This window comes from Perca fluviatilis, chromosome 13, assembly GCF_010015445.1.
Source record: "Perca fluviatilis chromosome 13, GENO_Pfluv_1.0, whole genome shotgun sequence".
In the NCBI taxonomy this organism is placed as follows: domain Eukaryota; kingdom Metazoa; phylum Chordata; class Actinopteri; order Perciformes; family Percidae; genus Perca; species Perca fluviatilis.
This window is the reverse complement of record NC_053124.1, coordinates 15,228,686-15,253,924: the sequence shown is the minus strand read 5'-3', so window position 1 is coordinate 15,253,924 and position 25,239 is coordinate 15,228,686. Positions and strand designations below refer to the sequence as shown.

General features: G+C 38.2%; 1 protein-coding gene across 3 annotated transcripts in view; it reads right to left on the bottom strand.

Moving 5' to 3' along the window:
* Positions 1-25,239, bottom strand: part of calcr (calcitonin receptor) — a 57,796-nt gene extending 32,557 nt beyond the window's left edge. Inside the window, exon 1 of one of the 3 annotated variants that reach the window (XM_039821069.1) lies at positions 24,908-25,239. Coding sequence is in view for 1 of the 3 variants with exons in the window: in XM_039821068.1 (XP_039677002.1) it covers positions 23,176-23,212 (37 nt within the window). In the remaining 2 variants the exon portion in view is untranslated. Of the gene's footprint in view, positions 1-23,113; positions 23,133-23,175; positions 23,222-24,907 lie in introns of those variants that run through there. The other 2 variants (XM_039821068.1, XM_039821071.1) reach the window with 2 other exon arrangements.

Here is a 25,239-nt window from a genome sequence, read left to right as displayed (position 1 = left end):
TGGTTGCTATCCACACCCCACAACGGCCCAGGGGGCAGGCTTTGTAGCTGATAGCATGAGCAAGTCCTATAAGTCACTGGGAAAGGTTGTTTTGGCTTTCAGACTTGCACACTGATGGTAGGCCACTTAGCATTAGATAACAAATAAACCTGGAACTGCATCTGCCAAGAACTTAAGGCTCCGAGTGCTGATGTCTGACCAGAGATGCCTTCAATTTCCCTTACATTTCTTATTCATAAATTATAGTAGATAGAAGGATGATTATTGTTAGCTCCAGATGTTCCCTGTCTACACGCAGAGAGACCACTTCTAATTCACTGGCTCAGGTCCAAATACAACTCTCATTTTAAATAAATTAGAATTTAAGGGATTAGTCAATTCATTTATTAGTCGGTTGACAGGAAATTAATCAACAACTATAAAAATGTATTAATAGTTTAAGTAATTTTTCAGGGGGAAAAAATATCCTACAATACCTGGTTATAGCTCCTTAGTTGTGAGGATTTGCTGCTTGTATTTGTATTATGTGATAGTAAACTTAATATATATTGTTTGTAGGACAAAAGAAGCAATCTCAAGAAATCACCTTGGTTGTTTGTCATTTATCACTATGTTCAGATATTTTATGCACCAACTAATGAAATAAATCATTATTTGCAGCACAACAAGATATACAACTAAATTACAAAATCTTTCAGTTTTTACAGGTGGCGGTCACTATTTTTCCATAACACAAAGGGTAACAGAAAAATAGAAACTACTCCCTGTGTACAACTTATAGTATTTCCTGTCAGTATTAAATGGTGCTTCAACAGATTTTTGCTTGGTAAATGACTAAAATGATCTATCCTGATTTCCTGTTGACAGATGCATCGACCAATGAATTGTTTCAGTTCAAAAGAAAACCAACAAGTTTTTCTTTTCCATTTTAGTGCCTATTACCGTAAACCTCACCCACCGTCCGAATCAGAATCTATTTAGCCATTTTCAGCCTGATCCTTGACTCTGATCAATTAATCATTTTTAATGGAAGATCTATAAAAACTATCATCATACCAGAGCAGAGAATATACACCAGTCAATTATTAGCTAATCACCTCTGGGTGTGCATGAGCATGTGGATTTGTCTAAAAGCAGGATATTCTCTGATAGAGACGTGTGTCTACAAGTCAAATAACATTAGAGACACATCAGGACAATCGGCACAAATGACCTCAGCTGTCAATTTAGAGATTTCATATTTAACACCTTTGAAAATGTGCTTATTCACTTTCTTGCCGAGCATTAGATGAGAAGATTGACGCCACTCTGATATCTGTACACTAAATATAAAACTAAAGCAGCCAGCAGATGGTTATCTAAGTTTAGTTTAGCATTAAGACTGGAAACCGGGGGAAACAGCTATCCAGGCTCTGTCCAAAGGTAAAAATGACACGTATCAACACCTGTAATGCTCATATGAATATAATACAGGTATTTGGACAGGTATTTTTTAATAAACACTATGGAAACTGTCTTTGTGATTAAATTGGGGTAGCAGTTGGGATTATTTGAGACACCAGTAATCTCTGGAACATTTCAACATTATAACACACTCTCAGTCCATCAATAATATATTTGCCAACAGCCAAGTTTCACATTAGCTCTGCTGCACAAGTGACAGTTTAGTCCAACTGTCAGCTATATTTGACTTTCAGCGAGGGGAGGTGTGGGACTGTCTACAACTATGTCTTTCTGTCTTACCCATTAGTTCTTTATACATCTCTAAACATACTCCCCAGAGCATTTTGCGGGCCATTAGGTCCAATGTGATATGATCAGTAAGCATGAAGCATGTGTAGCTCATTAAAGAGACAATACCCCATATAGAGAAGACAAGGGAAAGCACTCAAACAGGATGAGTGCATACATGGAGGCTAAAGCACTCGACCCTCTCCAGTCTACTGTAGATCCAGTGAAAAGTCAAAGTTAAAATGGGGATTTGAAAGAATCTGCTTTTGCAATTTAAAAGAATCTGCTTTTGCAAAATTAATTACTGTTTAGATTCTAAACCACTTTGAAAATAAAGACAAGTTGATTTGTGTGTAAGTAACAAGCACTGCCTGTAAACAGGTTTAAAAACAGTTTTACTTGAAGGCTTTACTATCGAATTTGTGCCCTTGAACAGGCACTTTTTCTTCTGTTCTGTTCTTTGCAAAGGTACACAATGAATGTGTGGCTGACATTCAAACATATCTCTTTGTTTATTCCACTCATCATCTGCCTCCGTTATCTCTGTTCTCTTTGATTGTCAACCCCATTAACAATCCTTTTAAAACTAAAGTCTGACACAACATACATTTGCACTTTTGTTCATTCAAAAAACTAATAGTTTGAAATATGTTTTTTTTTTAATGGTGGTAGATAAATTGCCTTGGGCTTTATTTTGTTATCGCCAGAATCTCTTTAAAAAAAATAATAAACGTCTCCTGACTTTATTAGTATTATTATTCATGTGTTTTCCCCTTAGTCAGATCCTGCGTCTCTTTTCTCCACGACTTCCTCTGCAGTCTTTTTCTTTCTTTTTCTATCCCTTTCCTCCTCAGCTTTCCCCTCGTCCTTTCTTCACCCTCTCTTTTTGTCATCATCACATCACTCTGACAGCAGCAGACAGAGCCACCCATCTCTTCTCTTTCCTCTTGCAGTGAGCGTTTACAGGCACGGTGACAAACCAGATTTGTGCTGACATCACATCAGTGATGAAGGATGCAGCAGCTCGACAACCCCCCCACCCCCCTCCCCCCAATATCTCACCACTTGGGAGCCCATCACTCAGTCTGAAGGGAGCAGCCACACGGACGTGATTTGGTGTCCCATTGACGGGCCACAACAAATGAGCTGGATTACAATGCAAGCTCAGACGGATTAGTTTGACGAATGGACAGATTGTGGACCTCATGCACAAGGCTCTCATATAAATCTTGTCTATAGAGACCAAAATATTTTCACTGATGTACTGGGCTCTCTTAATGCTTACTACAACCGAGGTTTGACAACTCTCCAACAACACATCCATAATCACACATCCCATTAAGTAATTTAATGCACATATCATGGCCTCCTGATTGCTGTCAAAGACATCAGGGCAAGCATCAGGTACATTGGATCTGGAGCTGTGTGGCCTTTTTTTGGCCTTCCAGGAATAGAAACTATTAATATTATAGAGGCCATATGCATGGTGCACATATTTATTCAACATATGCTTGTTGTGCAGAAAAAAACTATAATCCATTAAAACTGCAAAAAAACGACTTCTCTCTCTCCCCTCTCTGTCGCACTTGCAATGCGCAAACCAGCTGTCTCTCTGAATGACCTGTGATTGAGCAAAATCTCCTTTCACAGGCTAGATTATCTAAAAATTGAAAACATGGCCAAGTCTAGTTTTCTCTCAGACCACTTAAATTACAATATGCTGAAAGATTATTACGGAACTTTTGCCCAACGACGCCAAAAATATAGTGCCTACCACAGCTTTAAACGACTGTGTTTTATTGCACATTTTAGACCAATTAATATAAAAAATAAAATACATATGTATAAAATTAGTGATATGAAAAACATCCTTGAGCCTACTATTGTGTATATACTTTTATATCACTATATCAATATTTATCCTGATATACACTTTATAGTGAATCAATGGACAAACTTGTGATTAGGTAACAGGTAGGAATGTCTTTTTTAGGCTAATTTAATACTAGACAAATCAAGGTATTTAATCACACTGATGGGGAAATCCTGTAAAAATCCATATATATCCATGCTTATTGATTTGCAGCACTGTCCACAATAGACTAATACAACCAGATTCATTAAAAGGAAAGCAAATTATGCAATTCAAGCAAAATGAGCAACAAGTCACACATTATATCATCTCATGTTATATACTGTAACATCATACATTACTGCAGAGACTTGAAACATGAAACATTTTGTCGTCTTCATTTATGTTCTCATAGTTATCTTCTCACTAGACAGTAGTGTGGACAGTAGTCACATCATCATAGTGCCCAGTTGCAAGCAATAACTGTTTTTAAAACTCCTTCTTGATGGTGTATTCAAACACACTTATGCCTCATGCACATCCTTTAAATGGCATTAATGATTATGGGTGACTAAAAGTCTTGTGAATATAAGTCAAAGCACTGAATTGAATCTAAGGCTTGGATGTCAGAGAGCCCTGATGGAGGAGAGTTATGCGAACTTTTTTTATCAAACAAAATGCATTTTAATGTAATTTTGAAAACAAACGCATTATCCCTGTGATGGATAATCACATCGTGTAGGCCTAGTCTATATCACAAAATTGTTTCCACAGTCTAGTCTCCACAAATTCAAACAATACAGAAATAAATGCAAACATGGCAGCCTGGTGTTATCAATCTCAAAATGTACGTAGAGTAGAACTATACAACACTACTGGAGGTAATGTGCTAAAACATTTAACTATGTAAAGTACCATTCGAAGAAGTGAGATTCTGTAGAGACCTTCGATGCCAGGCTCATGTGGACAGTCAGATATTTTTTTTGCTTTATTTTTAAGATTATTTTTTGGGGGCTTTCCCCTTTATTATGCAGTGACAGTGAATATACATGAAAGGGGGAGAGAGATGGGGGATGACATGCAGAAAAGGGCAACATGTCAGATTCCAACCCTCGCCGCTGCAGGACTCAGCCACCACAGGGCAAACACTCTTACTGGGTGAGCTAGAGGCCGCCCCGACAGTCATTTTTAACACTGGTCTCTGACTCTCTTGTCAATAGGTCTTGAAGTGAGCATATTTCTGTGTTTGAGTCAAACTCGTGTTGATGTGAAGCACGTAAACGGTGCAAACGCTGAAAGCTCTGCAGCTTGACTTTTCTGTGTGTTTGGCTTTATCATCCATCTAAAAATATACCGAATGCCAGTCTTTCCAATTAAGGTAAAAAGAACAAGCTTGCGTCATTTCCTCACATGCATTTACCTCCCTCTCCTCACCCAAATCCCACTTTCCTCTGCATTCTCATTTCCTCTCTGGCCTCTTTTCGCTTTCCACTTCCATATATCTTGTGTTCCTTTAATCTATTTCCCCTCTCACCTCGTTTCTCCATCTCTCTCTCATCAACCCTCCCCTCCTGTCTTTCTCCCAATCCCCCTCTCCATTCTCTCCCTCCGTTGCTCTACCATCTACCCCTTCAAAAAAGCTCTGCCCTCCTTTTCTCTCCAGTCACAGATGTCTCCCTCTTTCCGGCCACATTTTCAAGGCTTTCTCTCTGACTCTCTGCAGATCCAACAGATTCATCAGCTAGCACATCCTTTAAACATTAAACAGGTTCCCGTTATGGGGACACGTCATACAGTATTTTCAACTAATCTGTCCGTGTTCCGCAGTCCTAATCCTATTCCTTGTTCTACTGCACGCAATCAGACAAGACACAGAACTACTAAATGTTTAAAGGATTTACTGTAAAGAAAAACAGCATAACAGGAAATCAAAGGACTGCAGTAAATGGGGATGGTCTTTGGGATGGTTAGTGGATGGAAGACTTACTGTAAAATACAGTAACCTCACATCTGGAGGCTAACAGTAATTGGACTCCAGTTTGGGAATGTAAAGAGGCTGTTTGCAGTGAAAAGTTTTGATTTAAAGTTTAACCAGTTTTACTATACAAAGTAAGAGATTAATGGATCTTTAATTCCTCAGTTCACAGTAGGATTAAAGAGTGTTGGCAATTTATGATTTGGTTTACTGCATTTTTTTCACTTGACTGGATGTTGAATTGCTGCTGTTTCAGTCTGAACTCTTATGCCTCAATATCATATGCTCATCAAATAGCTGCTCGGTCAATTAGTTAGCAATGTGTCAGCACTGAAACAAAACACTAACACTCATAGTTCATCAGTCAATGTTGTTGTTTGCTTATGCTTTTGATATGATGAAATGAGTTGGATATTCATGCAATCTATGTTGATTTTCATTGTAAAAGCACAACACAAAGGCAGTGCATTGATGACTTTTGAATGCACTTAGTGGCTTATGGAGTCTTAAACAAACATTACAATGAGGTTCCCTGCTGCAGTGAACGATCGTTGAAGCCTGATTTACTGTCTTTGCATCCCAAACAAACCAAGAATATTTTGATGGTTGACCAGTGGAAGACCAAACAGATTATGACAGGGAAATTCATCTCCATGATGAATAAACAAATCAAGATGCATCTGAATACAAAAAGCCTTCATAGTCTGGATTGATTGGACCGTTATCTCCTCCGGCGTATTGTGATTCATCTTCAGGAAGTCAGCATATTTAATTGCAGACACCATCTTCCTAGTTACATGTTGTGCAATTTTCATTCTTCTTTCATTTTCAATACTTGAGCAACGATAACCCTTTAGTAAGCGGACAAAATTGATTTTTATTTGAAAGTTGCACTGGAGGTCACCAGCTCCCACTCCCTTTATTAATAGCTCTGGCCTTGAAAAGACATGCAGTGTTGTTACTCACCCTAAAGGAGCTATACTGCCTTCCAGCATTCAAACTCAAGTACCTATCCCAAATCCAGCCACTACACCAGTGAAGTGGCAGGAAAATGGTCAGTGGCACTGAAGCAAGAGAGCATTGTGTGCTCCAGTGTTCTAGCTGTTCAAAACAAGCCTCCTGTAATAAGAGGACTCTCCCTGGCTCTGTGTAAACCGTTGATTTATGCCAGAGCTTTACGCTATGACATCCCACAAACTTACTCTGAGACCAGAAAGAAACTGAAGGGGCAGACAGGGATTAAGAAGGGAAACATGGATGGCAGTGCAATCAGACCCTGGTGGATCTAGTCATAGTCTAGACTTCATCCAGATATATTAGCCTTGCCTTTCATTTTTCTTCTATCTGGCATGTACTCCTTTATAGAAGGCTACTTGAAACATACATCATATGTAAATTGGTGTTATTCAGTTTTTGCCAGACAGACTAGTAGGAGCCGTCTTACCGTTTCCTTCTCTCCATTAATGACTACATTTTACATATTTTTTTTCCATTTATGTAGCATCCTTAAATGAGCCTAAATTGGCCACTACAGTTGTTTTAGCAATTTGTCTGGAACATATCTGGAAAAGTTTTGTTATGTACTATATGTCCTTCTATATATAATACATGGTGTGCATCTCTCTAATTCTGCACAGCTAATTAGTTAAATCCAGAACCATGTTCACATTTCCTTTAGCTCTGTTTTGCTCTCCACCAACTCCTCAGGACAATATCTGGCTCTTCAGCAGCTAAATGCTCCACTATGTTCACCAGCTAATCACTAACTCTGTCTGTCTGTCATTAGGTGCTGAGCAGGTACTGTAGTGTACCATGTTTTCTCTAATTCTTTTTCGCTTAAAAGAGCAACTGCCTGCTGTGGCTAAAAACGATGCTATGAGAGCATTGAGACTGAACCAAAACAGTAAACTACAGTAGCCTTAAAAACAAAACAAGGAGCTGAAAGACCCTAAAATAATTCTGCAGAGCTGAGGGGAACTGCAGAGTCGGGTGATAATTCTCTGTGGGTTCATCACTACGAGTGCCCCCTATACAAGTAGTCATGTGCTCCATTAAAAAAAAGTGATTTTAGCTGCTTTAAATTGAGTTAAACTTACTTGATCACTAAAGGCAAACTCCTCCCTGCATTTGATTATATGCTCCATATGCATCCTGACAGAACCCATTATGCTCTGTTATTTGTTTTTGGTTTTTTTTGCAAACTTCTTCCATTACTCATTCCCACTTCTCTTTCTCTGTCGGTCTCTCAAGGTTACAGTGATGGTGGTTTTAGCATTAATCTGTGGAGTATATCCCATCTGTCTCAGACCAATTTACAGCTGATGGGCTGATGGGTAGCGAGAAAGTGTCCAGTGATACATCCACAGATTGGAAATCAGTAACTTCCTGAGTGAAACTTTCCATGCAGCACAGAACATTGGAAAATCTCAATGTTTTATGCTGAATGTTTTCCTCACTGTCTTTTAGGATCAAATGTACTGAATACATTATTATTAAAATCATACTGTCTTAAAGGAAAATAAACAATATTTATACAAACTAATTATTTTTTTAGTAGTGATAAGTAGCCTAATGTTTTATATTTGTAATGTTTCTTTGCATTTTTAACTTAACATGCTTATTTTAGACAACATGACTCCAGAAAAATATAATTTATGTTTACTAATAATTTTTAATAATGACTACTAATGCAAACTTGATTTGTCTACTGCATCAACTTACCGCTCTGTGTTAATACAACTTAACCTGTTAAGTTTCACCTTGTCTAAAATCTTGAAGGCACCGTTTATGGCAACGGTTTCCACGCAAATTTCTAGTCAACTTATTCGTGATAACACTGTATGGTTTGTCACCTTCACAGATCTAATAATGGAAGTTTTGAGTTGCAGATAGACTGTATATTCCCATCAGCTTTGGAGGATGAAACTTAAAGGAACTCTCCACAGATTTTATGAAGTTCAGTTTACTCCTCACCCTAATGATGTCATCAGGGTTATCTTTGCTTGGCTTTTGAGACTTTAGTTTTACAAAATGGAGGTGTGGGGTTTAAGAGAGGTTGGCATTTACAGTATAGGAGGCCAGGAGGGTCTAATAAAAAATTATCTCAAGTTGGATTGTGGGAAATGTAAGATAGAGTGTTTGTTGAGCCTTTAAACAAAAGATATTTTGGCATCTGTTGCTACACTTTTGACCATTTTTTAAAATTTGTTACAGGGCTGCAACTAATGATTATTTTCATTTTGATTGATTCACTAATTATTTTCTTGATTTCATGTTTTGTTTAAAAAGGAATGAATAAAGCCCCTCACAATTTCCCAGACCCCAAAATGACATATTCACAAGGCTTGTTTTGACCAACCAACAGACCAAACCCTGAAAGATATTCAGTTAACTAAGAAATGCAGCACATCCTAACATTTGAGAAGTTAGCAAATGTTTGGCAATTTAGCTTGAAAAGCAAATATCAAAATAATTGCTAATATTGGACTTATTGATTAATCGTTGCAGCTCTAATCTGCTGCTCATGAATCCCCCAACTGTATGGAAGTGCAGTACTTACACAGTTCACCTTCAAGACATTACAATGCTGTGTCATCCAATACAACTCTGCAACAAAATACAGCCTTTAAAATAACCTCGTAATTGAATCTGCTCCTTTTGTGGAGACACATTTAAAAAAAAAATCTAAATGTTAGGTTTAACAATATTTAGGCTATTTAAAGCTTATCATACAGACATTGTGGTTGTTGTTTCCATCACTAATCACAGATTTATTTCATGGTTACACATAGTTCATTATCCTAAAAACCTTTGAAAAAGCGTGTTTCTACTCTATTTTCGGCTACAGCAAAACTGCTTTCATTTCCCCAAAGCAGCCAATCAACAGAACTACGTCATTACAGAATATAATAATCAGATGTTAGACACTGTCGGCTAACAAAAGAAAAACACATGTTTGATTGCTGCTTTTAAAGCTTCAGCTGATTTACATACAGGTGATTAATTCACGCAAATGTCACCGCATCCCGAGGGTCGCTGCTGAGATGGTGTCTGGTTAAAGACCTAGTTTCGTTCCAGTATTATCGCTCTGTATCTGGAGCAGAACGGTATTAGGCTGAAATGTATTGGGGAATTTTTTGACTTGTAGAAATACTGCACATTGAAATCTTAGTTTTTTGTCTCATATCATTATTTAACAGTAAGCAATCTTGAGGACAACTGTTCCTTTTATACAGTGCAAATCTGAATTTACAAGGTTTCATTTCCTCGATACTTGTCAAATGCGAACCTGAGGCGGTCCTAATGTAAATCCAATAGTAACAAGGTCTGCACTATAAAACTGCATATTTGAAGTGCATTAATATATATTTTACACAACATAGTGTATGATACTCATTTACAACCAAATGTACCCGCAGTTCGGACTGTCACTAGAAATGGCAGGATTTCCATAGAGTAGAGATACCACTCAGCTGTGTTGTCAGGTTTATTGAATATATACACTCCGTTATAGAACCCCATGAATAACATCTTCTCTTCCTGATACCAGTAAACAAATTATTCTGTTTACAAGTGCTGGCTTTGTTCTGTCAAATGAGCAGCTTTCTCCCTGACACTGACATCTTCCCACAAAGTTTTTTGTTTATTTCCTGAACCAATTAAGTGTCACTTTATACTCTCAGCCTCCCAGATGCAGTGTGGACAGCTTCAGGTTCATAGATACATCTGCCACTAAATGGAGGGTATTTTCAGGGGGTCAAAGTCCTTTCATCTGGCAACCTTTCCTTTCCCCAGCCTCTTCATTTCCTCTTGACATTTCACTGAGTGCACATCTCATCTGTCAACTAACCAATGACGTTTGTTTATCTCATTTCCCAAACGCAGAGAGCAGAGGACAGATGGTGAGTGCCATATGACCTCTCCTAGGTTTATTTCAACTAAAAAATACCTAAAATTGAATACTCTGAAACATCTTGTTTAGTTAGACAATTTGGGAAACATTTCTTGCTAAATAAACTATGTATATTGTGCTAATTATTGAGCTTTAGAGATGCTGGTATAGGTAGATTTTGTTAACATTGTACAGAGCCAGGTGAGCTGTTTCCCCTGTTTCCAGTCTTTATGGCAAACTATGCAAACCGCCTGCTGGCTGTGGTTTCACATTTACCCTACACTCATGAATGTGGTACCGATCTTGTCATCTAACTCTCGGCGAATGGTGGTGTTAAATGTGAAGTATTTCAGGAAAACTGAGATACCGTATCTATTGACATGTATACTGAGTGGAAGTAAATATACACTAATGTCCTCTTGATGTCCGTCTGGAGATTCTTGGGAATGTTATTTTCCCCCCACAGTTTCCCCTTCCTGTTGCAGGCATTATAAGCCCATGCTTGGCAAGTTGAGGCCTCTAGCAGTTGATTTGCTTGAACAAGATCAAAGGTTATATCTTTGCTCTAAAGCTCCACATTGAAGGCATTACTACACAATAAAAAGGATCTAAATGCAACTGCAAGTGCACAGAGCTTTATGGAAAGAGAGTGGACACTACAATATGGCTGCACAGAGCAGTTTGTAAAACCATTAGCAGAGAAGAGGTGCTACAAATCAAAGATAAAAGATAAGCCCCTCTGGATCAAGGGTCGCAATCAGACAGATACTAGATCCCCGAGGATCAGATCAGAGGCCCCGCAGAGATCAGGACAGAGATCCAATCTTATCCTGCTACTCAATCTCAAGACCATCAAAAGAGCATTAGAAAGAAAGCGCTAATTCAGATGGAAAATGGTCTGCACCTATTGGGACATCTGATAGCTCTGGGATGTGAATGGTGCAACCATTCTCTACAATAAATCAGGCTAGGTGAGAGGAAATGAAAAAAGAGGTTGACAGAAATAACTCCGTTTAAGCAGGCGCAGCAAAAGAATATCAGAGACGTACAGCACAGTCATTTCAGTTGAGGCTCAGAGGACACATCGCTCCAGCATGATCCAATAAGACTGAAAAATACAGACACATATCCACAAGCACAGACAAGCACAGACAAAATCCCATTAAATGGATGTTTCTATCACAGGAAAAGCTTTAGCAGATATAGAAAGGCATTCCAAGAAACCCAGGAAGCATTTCCCTAAACCAATACAAAGTTTATCTCCATGCAAAACATCTAATGTACTGTAAATATCACCATTACTGATAGTCTGTGCCTGCAGGAAAACAATCCACAGTGCCAAGGACATACATCGAAAATGTGCTGACAGAAGGATCACTGCACAGAAAGGTACAATACAAGTCAATCAAATTATTATAATCAAAGAAAAGCTAACTGCATTTCTCATGTCTGCAGGTAACTACTGTAAAGTAGGCTATTATCACAGCCCTAGCAACATGTAAACATGCAAATGACCTCAGATGACAGAGAAGGAGAAGGAGGAGCATAGAGTGTATGAAGCATTAGTTCTTCAGGCTGTGTGAGGGACAGTCTTTCTCTTTCTTTGTGTGTGTGCATGTGTGAAGACATACGTCAGTGTGCCTAAAAATATGCACTGCTAAATTTATTTCTGGCTTCATTTGTGTGTGATTAAATTCCGAAGTGTTACAACCTACTTAACACTCATATAAACACATTGGTGGTGCTAGTGTGTGTGTGTGTGTGTCCATGTGTGTGCATGCGTGTGAGTGTGCATGTGTGTGTGTGTGTGTGTGTGTGTGTGTGTGTGTGTGTGTGTGTGTGTGTGTGTGTGTGTAAGAGAAAGAGAAAAAGAGAGAGAGAGATAGAAAGAGAGTAAAAGTACTGTAACTTTTCTCTAATGTCATCACATCTCAGGAAGCACCTCTCTCACTACTGCATAATGCAGCATAATGCATACGGACATCATATATGAAAACAACATACATAAAAGTTAATTCGCAAAAATAATAGGTAATACATAATTATTTAACAAATTTTATAAATATAAAGGGTATTTAGAAAGTATGTATAATTAGATACTCAATTTTAGCTTTCTTCTTAATGAATAGTTAATGTAAATAAGTACATTATTATGTTATATGACTGAATACACTAATCCTGTCCTGATGCAGAACTCTGACTGTGTAATTAAAACAATTCCAAACTTCTTTGATCTTTCTTCTGTATTATAGAATATATAATATGTATTCTATATATTCCATATTTACTGTGATTGTTAGAAAATTATTGGGGTCTGCTAAAAAAGAAAATGCATCTCTTATCATTCCTACGCTGATGACACACAGCTGTGTTTCTCCCTAAAATCCGGTTTAGCACATGATCTTCAGTCTCTTTTAAATTGTAGTATGTGGTAACTTTTTTCACAAAAATGAAACCTGAATCTGGAGCATGGTTGCGATGTCGTATACATATATATATATCTATATATATATATATATATATATATATATATATATTTGGGTGTATTTTGTTTTTGTTGGTTTTCTTGCCTGCACTCAAATGTACATGTTTTTATTTATCTTTTTCAAGTTCCAAAATATACTAAATAAATACAAAATAAATAAAACTCTGATTGTTGTTTTATTGTATGCTGAATAAACAAGCCCATGACCATTTCCATATTGATGCATGAAAACTCACACACACACACACACACACACACACACACACACACACACACACACACACACAAACACAAACAACACAAACACACACACAAAACACACAACATACACACACGCGCACAAACACACACACACACACACACACTCTATCTTTCTCTCGCAGTGGACCACAAGTTATTTTTAGCCAAAGAATAATAATCTGTTAACCAGAGAAGACGTATTAACTATTCTTCTTATGCATATTTTTCAGACAGAGCAGCACTAACCCGAGCCACCCACACACACACACAGACACACACACACACACACACACACACACACACACACACACACACACACACACACACACACACACACACACACACACACACACACACACACACACCTCACTCAACTATTGAACTATTGAGCATAAATGTCTCTCATAATAAAAACCATTTCAGTTTGATAAATGAAGGAATAAACATTATGCATTGGTCAGAATGATATCATCTGGCGGGTAAAGGGGGAAAAAATGCTCTAAAAGTCATAAAAAAAATGCTGGATGATTTCAGAAACGGTAAAAAAAAAAAAAAGTCAACTTTGATTGGAGACAGCAGATAACGATGGGCCTGAGTGCGGCTGCCTGAGCGGAATTGGCCAGAATGAAACTGAATTGATAAGGTTTCCAACCATTAACAGAATATGGGCAATCTGACTTTTTCTTTTCCCTGAATAATAGATCTAATTACATCATTGAGGGTGGAAAGGATACAGCTCTCCTACACAAGGACACACATTTCCTCACTGAAAAAAGATCTAAGTAGCCTTGTGCTAGGTTTTCTTCATACTTCCCATCTACATGTTGAGAGAACTTGCAAAGTTGATTGCCTCTATAAAATTGATAAAAGGTGCATCATTTCGGACAGTTTTCTGAATTATGCCTCACGTTCTATGAGTGCAATATTTTCCCACTGCATTTGCAATCCTAATTCACTAGTCTGCTTCTAAACGTAATGTAAAATAGGAGACTCATTCCTTTGCACCGTGTGATTGGTCATGCTCTGGTACTGACAGTCAAACCACATTACAGTAAGCAGGATTTCGCAGTGCATGGATTATTGACTGCCGTTCAGAGCAGTGGTGATAACAAAACTGTACTGTCTGGATTCTTCCTGAAACCTCTATTTGATGTACAAATAACCTTTCCTACACTGATTTTCTAACCCTTTACTCTTGCATAAATTAATATTAATGGTGTGATTCTAAGATGTAGGCCTATAGCCTACTACACAGTCGTAAGGTATTTAGCCTAACCTCAAAATGTTTTGGAAATTAAGTAATTTCAAAGTAAGACATTTTGGGAAACATGCTTCTTCTCATCCCAAAAGTTAGATGAGAAGATTGATACCACTTTTATGTCTATATGTTAAATGTTTCAAGAGATAGTTAGCTTAGGTTAGCGTAACAACTGGAAACAGATTGTCAGAGCTAGCCTGGCTGTGTCTAAAGATAACAAAATCTGCCCACAAGCATTTCTTAAGCTCCTTACATATATTGTTTGTGTAATACAAAAAGTTTGTAACCCCAAATTCTTATTTTTGCACTTTTTTGCACTTGGTCAAGCTAGCTGTTTCCCCCTGCTTTCAGTCTGCTAAGCTAACCGTCTCCTAGCTTTAGCTTAAAATTTAACAGACATAGGCCTATATGAGAGTATAACTATTGTCATCTAAATATTATTATATAAATGATTTATATTATTAAAATGTTGTTTCCAAGATGTCCAACTATTCATTTCAATTAAATGGAAAGCATTTCTTGCTGACAATCTCATACATAAAGAAAACACATCACGTGCCTACTTTGATGATAGTGTGGTAGCTTACCTACAATACATGGAAAGCTTTGATTCTTCATATTCCTTTAGTTGTGAAAAGAGAGAAGACACGTGTGTGAGTGCGTGCAGGCATGTCCACTACAATCCAAATATATCAATCATGTTGCTTTGAGGACATTTTGTCAGGTACACACAGTATCAGCCAAATACTTAAAGATGCTTTGAGTATTAGTTCTTTAAAGTGATGGATGTCAGGACTGTTTGGGAAAACAGCAGCATAGATACTTCATAAAAAATCATTGTCATGCAATATGCAAAGGTAATTAATTCAAACGTCTGCTTGACGTCACTGCTCTAAAATTAACTCTGAATGAGATAATCGCTCTTTATTTCAGGCTTGGCTCCAATATTCTGTCTGAGTTTTCTATTCAAGACTATTAGAATAAAATAGGGGATCAGTTCAAAAGCTTTCACCTGATGCTTAATCTGCCTGTGCATTAATTTGGTTGATGAGTTCAAAGTGGTTCATCACAACACTGGTCCTTATCAGCGGCATAACGGTATTTTTTACATATGTGGGTTGATTAGAGAGGAAATGTGTGCTGCTGGATTCACGCAAAAAGGCTCCTACATTAACACACAGACACACGCAAACACAAACACACACACACACACACACACACACACACACACACCAACACACCAACGGTCCCAGATATTCACAGAGGTGAAGAGAGTCTCCCATTTCCTCTCTGTCTGATACCATTATCATTATCTGTGCCATGCTCATGGCAACCATTTAGAGCCAGGAAGAGTCTGCCTAGCAAAGTAAGTACACATTGTGCAAATTGCCCCACTATTAACTAATCAGTGGATAGATGCACTGTTGCGCCTGATGTTCTGCACCGTCATCATCACAGTCAGCCTCATAATAATCCATTAGAAACATCAAAATTAAGTTCCAGCATGAAGACACGCTCCTATAAAGTGTTTTAACCACCACACTGCCCTGTGTATGGACATTTCACTGAATAAGTACCTAATTATTCATTTAGTTATTATAGTAAGTCAGTGACAACATGCCACATGTGAATTCTTTCAATTCTTTATAAATATATATCTGTAGTTTTTTTTGTAGTACAAGTACAAATTCTTTTAACTCATTAAATCCTTTTTTATTTGGCAGATATGTGTGAAAATCATGCTTACTTATGAGCAAATATTGATTTAGAACACATTATACACTGTTGTTAATTACAAAGAAAGATGCTTGGCATAAATTACTTTTCAAGTTAAAGACGACTGGCCTCCAGGCTTTCAACAGATTGAGGACATTTTTTCTCAAATGTTCATTAATGGAAGATGCAATATGCTGTAAAACATAAAATCTTTGTAAAATTACAATCTGTGATGCATAGTACATAGAAATGCATTTAATTACAATATATATATTGTGACACAAACTATGAGCATCTGCTGTGATCAGAAGTGGCTCAAGAACTTTACATTTGTGAATAATAATTGTCGTAATTATTGTTATTATAATAACTTAATAATAATAATTATATCATATCAGAAATTTAGCTTACAGAATTTACTGTCTACTAAATTGTCCACGACTGACTTGTAATTATTTATTATTAATTAAAATAACTTGAAAATTAATTGATTTGTTATCTATCCATCCATCCATCCATCCATCCATCCATGGATGGATAGATAACAAATCAATCTAATTATTATTAATTATAATTATTATATAATTAGTTTAACAATTGCTGTTATTGTTTTAAAAAGTTATAAATTGCCAATTAAACTGCAAATTAAATGTAACTGCTCTGTTACCTATATGAATTATATTAAATTATCAACAGTTGGGGTTATAAATCTCTTCAGTCCGTAATTTAAACTGCACCCATTGGCCTGCTTTTAACATGTTTATGTCATAACAGATGTATTATGGTTCACTAAACCAAGAGCAGACATTTATATAGCTTTCTAAAACTCTAACAGCAGGGATTTCAGACAGGCAAAGAAAAGCACATTAATAAATCTTAATAAAGCTGAATACGTACATCTCAACCACGGAGTCAAAGTGTCGAGACTCTGTTAGTACTTTTTTTTTATAAAACATCTAAAACATACATAATGGACTGTGAAGAAATACCATTAAAGCGCTATGAGAGAAGTCACAATACTTGTATTATTGTTATTCTCAGACATCATAAACATATGTATAGTGTAATATAGCTGAATGTTAAATACAACTCAATGCTTAGTTGTTATTTAGAATTTTAATATTGTTCCAATTAGTCAAATATATCTTTCTCAAGAATTAGGTCTGATTTCTCAACTATTGTTTGAAATTTCAAACAATTTTGAATTAGCATGAACAGGAAAACATCTCCCTCAAGTTCTTTAGAGCCAGTACAGAGGGAAGAAAAGACTGTGACAGATGGGCTGAGCCGAGGCCTGTGCTGTCATCTAGGTGACTTACTGTACGCCACTCTTCATCCCCCCTTTCCATCTGCAGATCATAATTTACATTTTAAAGATAGCCTTGCTCTTTCAACTCCAGCGAAAAATTCTTCCACAGCATGCTCTCAATTATCCCTGTGAGGGAGAACCCTTTCTAAAGAGGCCACCCCCTCTCCACTTTTGCTATTTTTTCCATATCAAATGTGTTTTTCAAAAGAATGTAAATCGTCTATAAGGCACTGAGCTGATCGGGCAGAAATAAATAAAGAGAAATTAAGAAATTAAGGCAGCTGGCATCAACACAAGCCACACCATCCTTTATCGAACTGGAGGCTGCACATTTTTGCATTTGGGGTTTTCTTTTCCTCTTAAAATGTTAACATTTTAAATGTTCCTTTCAAGGTAAAATAGATACAATCAGTGTAAGGGATGATATTTACTGACAAGACTAGAATAACAGATACATTAAGATTGATATGTACTAAAGATCAGAACAAACTTGTTTGCAAAGATGGATATCTGCATGCAGTGCAGACCCCATTAAGATACTGCCTTTTGTCCTACATCGTTAACTCACTTGCATCAATAGGCAATTGGAGAGGCAGCGCACTGCAGCTGAGGGCTATGGGAAAGCAATTAAAGAAGTATTTTGTTGCTGGACTTAAGCCGAAAGGCATTAACTACAATTCCCTTCTGGGCACAGTGTTCCTAGTACGCTCTGTTGGGTTGGGGAATGGGCTGTGTATGGGTGCTACAAGCTGTTAACAGATTGAGAGAGAGAGACAGGCAGAGTGAGAGAGACAGGTGCTGAGTATGCAAGGTAGCCAGCAGGAAAACTATAGTAGCTTAAAACTTGTGACCAGAGGGTAAAAAACAACAACAATACAATAAACATTCAATTAACATTAGGAGCGATGATTGAGAATTGAGGAATAAGAAATAGGAAAAGATAAGTAAGTAATATGTGTGAGCAGAGAGCTTATAAAGAACAGAGTGGTTATGCTGCAAATCATTCTCTCTTTGCACAACAAGCCTCTGAAGCCTCATTCCGAAGTCCCTGAATCCCTCTCAGACCCTCTACTGCTCTGACTCACTGTTACTGCAACATCGAAGGGCATGTTTGCCATGCAAGCAGGGTCCTTCATGGTAAACAGCAAGAGTTTGTTTTCAATACCTCGCTCTGGAGTTTGTGGATGTCAGATCTGTAAGTTTTTTTGTGTGTAACATTCAGGAAGAATCCAGTACAGTAGATCAAGGAGAAGGAGAGGGCACCGGTGTGTCGTTGCTAAGGTTTAAAAAATGAAAACAAATAAAAGCAGCTTTTGAAGTTTCACAGACATGCAGAGAGTATGTTTCCGCAAATGTCACTTGTGTGATGACAAATGGCATGGAAATAAATAGTAACATTTAGGGGGGGGGGGGGTTTCTACAGCGTCAAGGTCGTATCCAACTTGAAAATGCACCTCCAAATTTCCAGAAAGCAAATTGTCTAATGCAGAGACCAAAACAAAGAAAGTGAATGTGTTAGAAAGAGAAGAAAATCATAGACCAGAACCTTCAAAATCAGCGTAACGGCTTTCCCTGGGTGCCACCAATCAATCACGGAAACCGTAATAGGGGTGATTACACCTGGCATTACATCCGACCCTGTGAGTCATAGAGAGGCTGGCAGCGTGAGCCAAAATGAGGATGAAAAAGAGCCGAACGGCAAAGGAAATCAATGAGTGGTCTGGTAGTCGAGGGATATTGTAATAAGTCAGAATTACCAATGTCTCACAGCAAACACAACACACACACACACACACAGAGTTGCCCTTGGAGGGAAAACGTAAGCTACATTAATTACTGCCAACCACATTGGGCTTGCTTTTTAGCCCCCTGAGAGTGAGGCTTGGATGTTGAACAGCAGGGGTCTTCTAAAGGGGCCTGACGTGTAGCTCTTGCTGTGTATTTCTATGGGTCTCTAAAGGATTTCTGAATCATCTACTTCATCATCTTGTTAATTTCATCTGTACAAACACTGAAGTGTAAAAAACAGCCAGACAAGAATTAGCTTTAAAACAGTAAGTAAAACGTCTTGCCTTTGGACAAAGCCAGGCTATCCGTTTCCTCTGTTTCCAGACTTCATGCTAAGCTAAGCTACAGATGTGAAAGTGGCAAAGAACTTGATGATCTTTTGTTTTCTTTCACATGTAAAGTATTATATGTAGTGCAAAACACAAGTTCTCATTAATAAAAAGATCACTATCTATGCCATTGTATTGACAGATTGCAGGAACATATGCAGACATGCATCAGCACTGTGTGAGAGGCCAAAGAGTCAGAGCCAAAAAATATTCCATTGCGTCACCCTAAATGTCAGTGTTTATAAAAAAAAAAAAAAAAAAAGCACATGTATATCTGGAATGATAATCTGGACACCTTGCTGGTAAAGAGCAAGGACGATCTAAGGTGAACACAGACAGAAAGGCAGAGAAGCAACGGCTTATCTTAATGGAGAATAAGGACATTATGAAAGGTTTAATTCTCTTTTTTGTTGCTCTAAAATTTTAGACCTCGACCTTTAAACCAGACCGATTCGAAACGCTGAATAAAAAATATTTTAACTATTTAAATGGATATTTTCAAGCCATCACTCCACACAGTGACCCAATATGATGTGCGCTCTGTGACTGTGTGTCTCCCAAAGCGACTATCACGGGTTGACACTTTGGCAGGGAAAACCCTCCAGGACGTGTTTTCCAACTAAACATGAGAGGGAGAAGGTGAAAAGATTTAGAGCAAAAGTGGGAGGATGTAAGGAAAAGAGAAATGAGCAAAATAACAGGAGTGACTGAGAACGCAATTATGAGTGAAGGACAGAGATGAAGAGTGGAGAAGACAGAGATAGATAGAGAAAATGAAATGAAATAGGAGAAGGCAGGCCGGTGTGTCAGTCTGGCTTTTTATAAACACAAGCAAAAGGTATAAAAAGAACAAAGATATGAGACAGTAGACACGATGAAGATGAAATGAGATAGGTTGGAAGTGAACAAAAAATGCTAGCACGTACACAGAATGTGAAGTAGATTTTGAAGAAAAGGACAATAAAAGCAAAGATGAACAGCTGTGAATGAACAATAAATACCAGCAAGATGAAAAGGAAAATAATTAGTATACGTCATTTCTTGTTGCGCTGACAGCAGAAAATAAAAGCATATGGACTTAAACATGCTAATTGGATTCTTTAAACAGACATGTTTTTTCCATTTACTGGCAAAGTCATCCAGAAGGATAAAGATGAGTCCATGGAAAGTAGCCTTTTAAAGGCATTATCAGATCATTTTTGTGTTACAGTGTAAATATATATTGATGATCTTACCCCCACGAACTTGCAATGGCATGTGGCTGTTCCCACGAAGCACCCCTGCTCTAACAGGCTTAATAATAGTATTTTTTTCATTTTAAATGAGTGCACTATCAGCGTGAAACATTTAGCAGAGTAATTGGTCATTTTTGTTCGCAAGGAATCACTTGTTAAAAGAAGATTTCAGACGGTTAACATCTTTCTTAGCCTGGTGAAAATTTTGAAAACATTCTGGAGAATTAAATTTGCATTAAAAGCCTAATTTACCAACTTTAAGGAGGCTTCAATCAGTATTTCGCCAAGACTTAAAGCTATTCAAAAAAGAGCTACCTTACCATTTAAAACAGCAACAGTCCATTAAGTTAACATCACCCTAGCAATTTTTTTATCCTTTCGACAAATTGCTTTTTTATGTTTCAAAACCTGTAATGTGATTTCTATGACCATAAGGTAAACTTGTAAGATGAACACGATAGGAATAACAAAAGTCTGATGTGGGACTGCACGTTCCTCGGGCTCAACAAACAAATGCCCATGAGTTCAGATAGGGAACGTTCGATCAATCAAGGAAGTAAGGGAGCGCGTTTTGCCATTAGCTGTGCAGCTATGTAGCAGCTTGAGTAGCAGTGCAAATTTAATCCAGGTATTAGAGGAGGGGAAGATATCACATGTCAGTGTAGACACGAAAAAACATTTTTATCAAAATGTCAAAATGTTTTATCAAACACTATCAGAAATGTATCTGCGTGTATATCTGTCTTTGTCAAACACACACACTACTCATGCTGTTTCTGTTGTGTAGACCTGTTTACTAAGCCATGCACCGGCCATTCACTCTATTCTAGCACCACCTATTGATACATATAGATGCAGCACTATTTACAGGAGATGTATCGCTGCATAAAATACATGGAAAAGTCATTTTTGTGCATCTCTTTCCTGGAGTGTAAAGTGAGTTCAGTCACAAATCAAATGTTGGAAGCTTCTATTACTCTAAAACTTGCTCATCCAGCCACCAGCACTTGGTAAACAGCTTCACATGGGCAGAGATAACTGCAACAGATGACTGTAAAATTGAATTTTACAACAGCAGATGCCCCTGTCCTCATGGAAAATCATGAACAAGAGCATTTGCTTGAATAAAGTTCATATCTGACTCACAGAGAACCGAACATGAAAGATGGACAAAGTTGTGCAGAACGGCTCCAGCTGTGCGGCACATATTGCAACACTTAACTTTAATCGCACCCTATAACCAGTCCGGCTTGCTCAATAGTTTTAGCTAAGTCAACTTGAGTGTCTTTTGCTACTCTTTAAATGTCTTTTTCATTTTACTCAGACCCAGGTGTGCGCCTGTACGTCTGTTGTAGCATGAAATGAAGAAGTAAAGCCTGACCTCTGGCACTGACAACACAGTCCAATTTATTATGTAAGGAAAAGGCTAAACCACACCCTTGGATCTGTCTGAGCCTGATGTATGACTTGCTAGCATGGGAACTCTAATGTGTGACATTTCAGCGTTAGTCCAAATTATGCAGTTTCTCCGAACATTTATCCCGGCTTCTGTTTCAAGGTTTGCAACACAGCTAATGTAAGTAGTTATGGTTATTGCGTGACAGTAAATTTGTACAAATCATTCGACAAGTTTAAGACAGCTTGGGGTCGATGGAGAGGGCTTTTCCACATTGGCAAAGCTGGACCACAATCATGTTAATTCACGAGTCTTGATTCCTCTGATTTGCCAAGCGAGCGTTATGGAGCAGGACAAGTATCACTGTCAGGAGTAAATTGAGCATCTTGTTCATTCAACACAGTGATTACAATGCACAGGCTGAAACAAAGAGTGACATTTTGGGTCATTGCATGTAGCTATGAATAAAACATGGAGCATTAGCTTGATTAATATTGAGGTATAAAGACAAGCAGTGGATAGTCTGCTGACCTTCCCTGAGTGATGGGTATCAATTGCATGACACATTGTGTATGTGTGTGTGTGTGTGTGTGTGTGTTTGTGTGTGTGTGTGCGTGCGACAGGGAGGGAGACAGAAGCTGTGCGTGCAAGTGTGCAGGGCCATGTATTTGCATGCGTGCAGTGTTTTTCCCATGGTAATTGGTTTCAGCGGAAACGCCATGCAATTACAGGAGCATTGTCCAGAACCTCCAATAACACACAAAATCACAATAATGCTGCATAAGTGTGCATCTTCCCCATTCATCCATCTTCTTTCATTTGGGCGCAAAGCTTCAAAAGCTGTCCCTCAAACATTTGAAGATATTTGATATATAACAGTCTTTCCGTTTTCATCTTTTTATACAGACCTTTCAGACCTCTCGCTCCTGTCCCTTCAAACGTGAAGCAAATTTGCCGCTTGTTGGCTCACCTGCTCGCCTGCCTCTGACCGGACCAACAGACAGCATGTGGGATGATGAATGACGAACTTATCTCTGAGACTCAGAAAGCAGCCAGACACGATGCCAACCCAGCCCAACTCACTGCGGGGCTCTGTCTGCACGTATCTCTTCATTGCTGTCATTCTCATTCCGTGCTGTTTCTATCTCTCTCTTTCTTTGTCTGCCTCAATATGACTGTTGCTATTCTTGTCTTCGTCTGTATTGCACAGTATGTGTATATCAGTATGTGCTGAGGAGCTCTCGCAGTCATGTCAGCTTCACTCACCATTGGCTCTAATAAACCCCCAGATGACACATGCCATTACTCTAAACACGGTTATGTAAACTCAAAGGAATCCCCAAAAGAAGAATCCCAATTTAGCCACAGACATCTTCAAAGCAGGCACTTCAGCTAGAAAGCAGAAGCTATGTTTCTGCCACAACTGGAGACTGAACTGAGGCACATTCAGCTATGATTTTTGCTTATTTTGTTTCTGGGCTGTGGGCCGGTGGGTCCATGAAGGAATGCTTATTTCCCCTTTCCACGAGTTTGCGAATATAATCAATATGAGGGCTAATGCACAAGGGTGTTTTAAAGCAGTGTCAAAAATTCTCACGGAGAAGAGAAGAGAGAAGAAGTCCTGGATGGATTTGGCCAGTGACAGTTCTTTCTGAGAGCAAAGCAAAAAGTAGCTTTAGCGTTATCCTCTACACAGACGCTGTGTCCTTTAACTATGATTAATATAGTGAGTGCAGAAAGGATGCATGCATTGACCTTTAATCTGTGTATCATGTCTACCTTAGTGCATTGCGTGCTGCGTGATTGCTCGTTTGTGTGCGTGTGCGAGTGTGCGAGTGTGTGTGTGTGTGTGTGTTGTGTGTGTGTGTCTATGTATTTATTAGCTTGTAAAATGATATGTATTGCTAGGAACATAACAGATGCCTCTCCATTTTTGTTCTGTTAATTTATCTGAAGAGAAGCAGGAGCCTGTGTGGATACATTGCAATCATATGTGTGTGTGTGTGTGTGTACTGTGTGTAAGTCGTGTGTGGATGTGTAGGCTATGTGACATAGAGGATTCATCTGTAGCATAAGCTTCATATCTCTTTGGTTGCAAAGAGGAGCACAAGAATCCAAGCTGCCTTACATGCACAGTTTGTACTTCACCATTGAAAATACCTCTATACATTTGCATTGATTCACCAAGAAGTATCAAATCTGCGGTGTTCATGGTATCTATTCCTGAGCATTACTGTATTTTAAATACCCTGTGGGTCACTGCACTGCCCAGAATTCCTTTAGCATAAGCCCAAAACCACTGAATAAAATTAGCTGTGTGTATAACACCTTTTACAATTCTTAATCTACGGAGGACTCTTCTCAGCCTTTGCTTGAATTTTTTCTTTTTTTTGAATTTTAAATAGTGCATCATAGACAACTGTACAGAATGAGTCACATCCTGCATTTTCACTCTTGCTTTAAATAATCTTAATCTTACAGCATAAACACAAGAAAAATGAAAATCCAATTCACATTGCGTCAATAGTCAGCCCACGCAAAGAGGAGCGGATTCCACTTCATCAGTGCAAAAAAATGTGACACAAAATAAGGCAAATTGGGATTTAAACTGACTGACAGACAAACTGAAAATATGGTCCCCTTAGCTGACTAATCTTTACACCAGTAGTAACTTTAAGAAGTTAAAAAGACCTCAGACTTACTTCAACAGATTTTACAAACAGCAGCCCCGGTAAAAGAAACGGATGCTGAGGAGGTCCAGAGAAGCCCGGTGTTGTCCTTTCTCAGAGACTGACTCGCAGCTTTTGCTCTCCTATTAAACGCAGCGTTAATAAAAAAAGAACTTTATTTTGTGAATCCACGGAGATAAAACCCATAATAAAAATCAATCAAATGCTGCTACTGCCGCCGCTTTGCCCAGGTGTCTGCTTTTTTATGAGATGAATTAATGACCGGCGGTGCGCGCGGTAGAGGAGTGTTGGGCAGGGCACCGGTCTGTAGCCGTTATGAGCGGTGACAGTTTACTGCCCGGTAA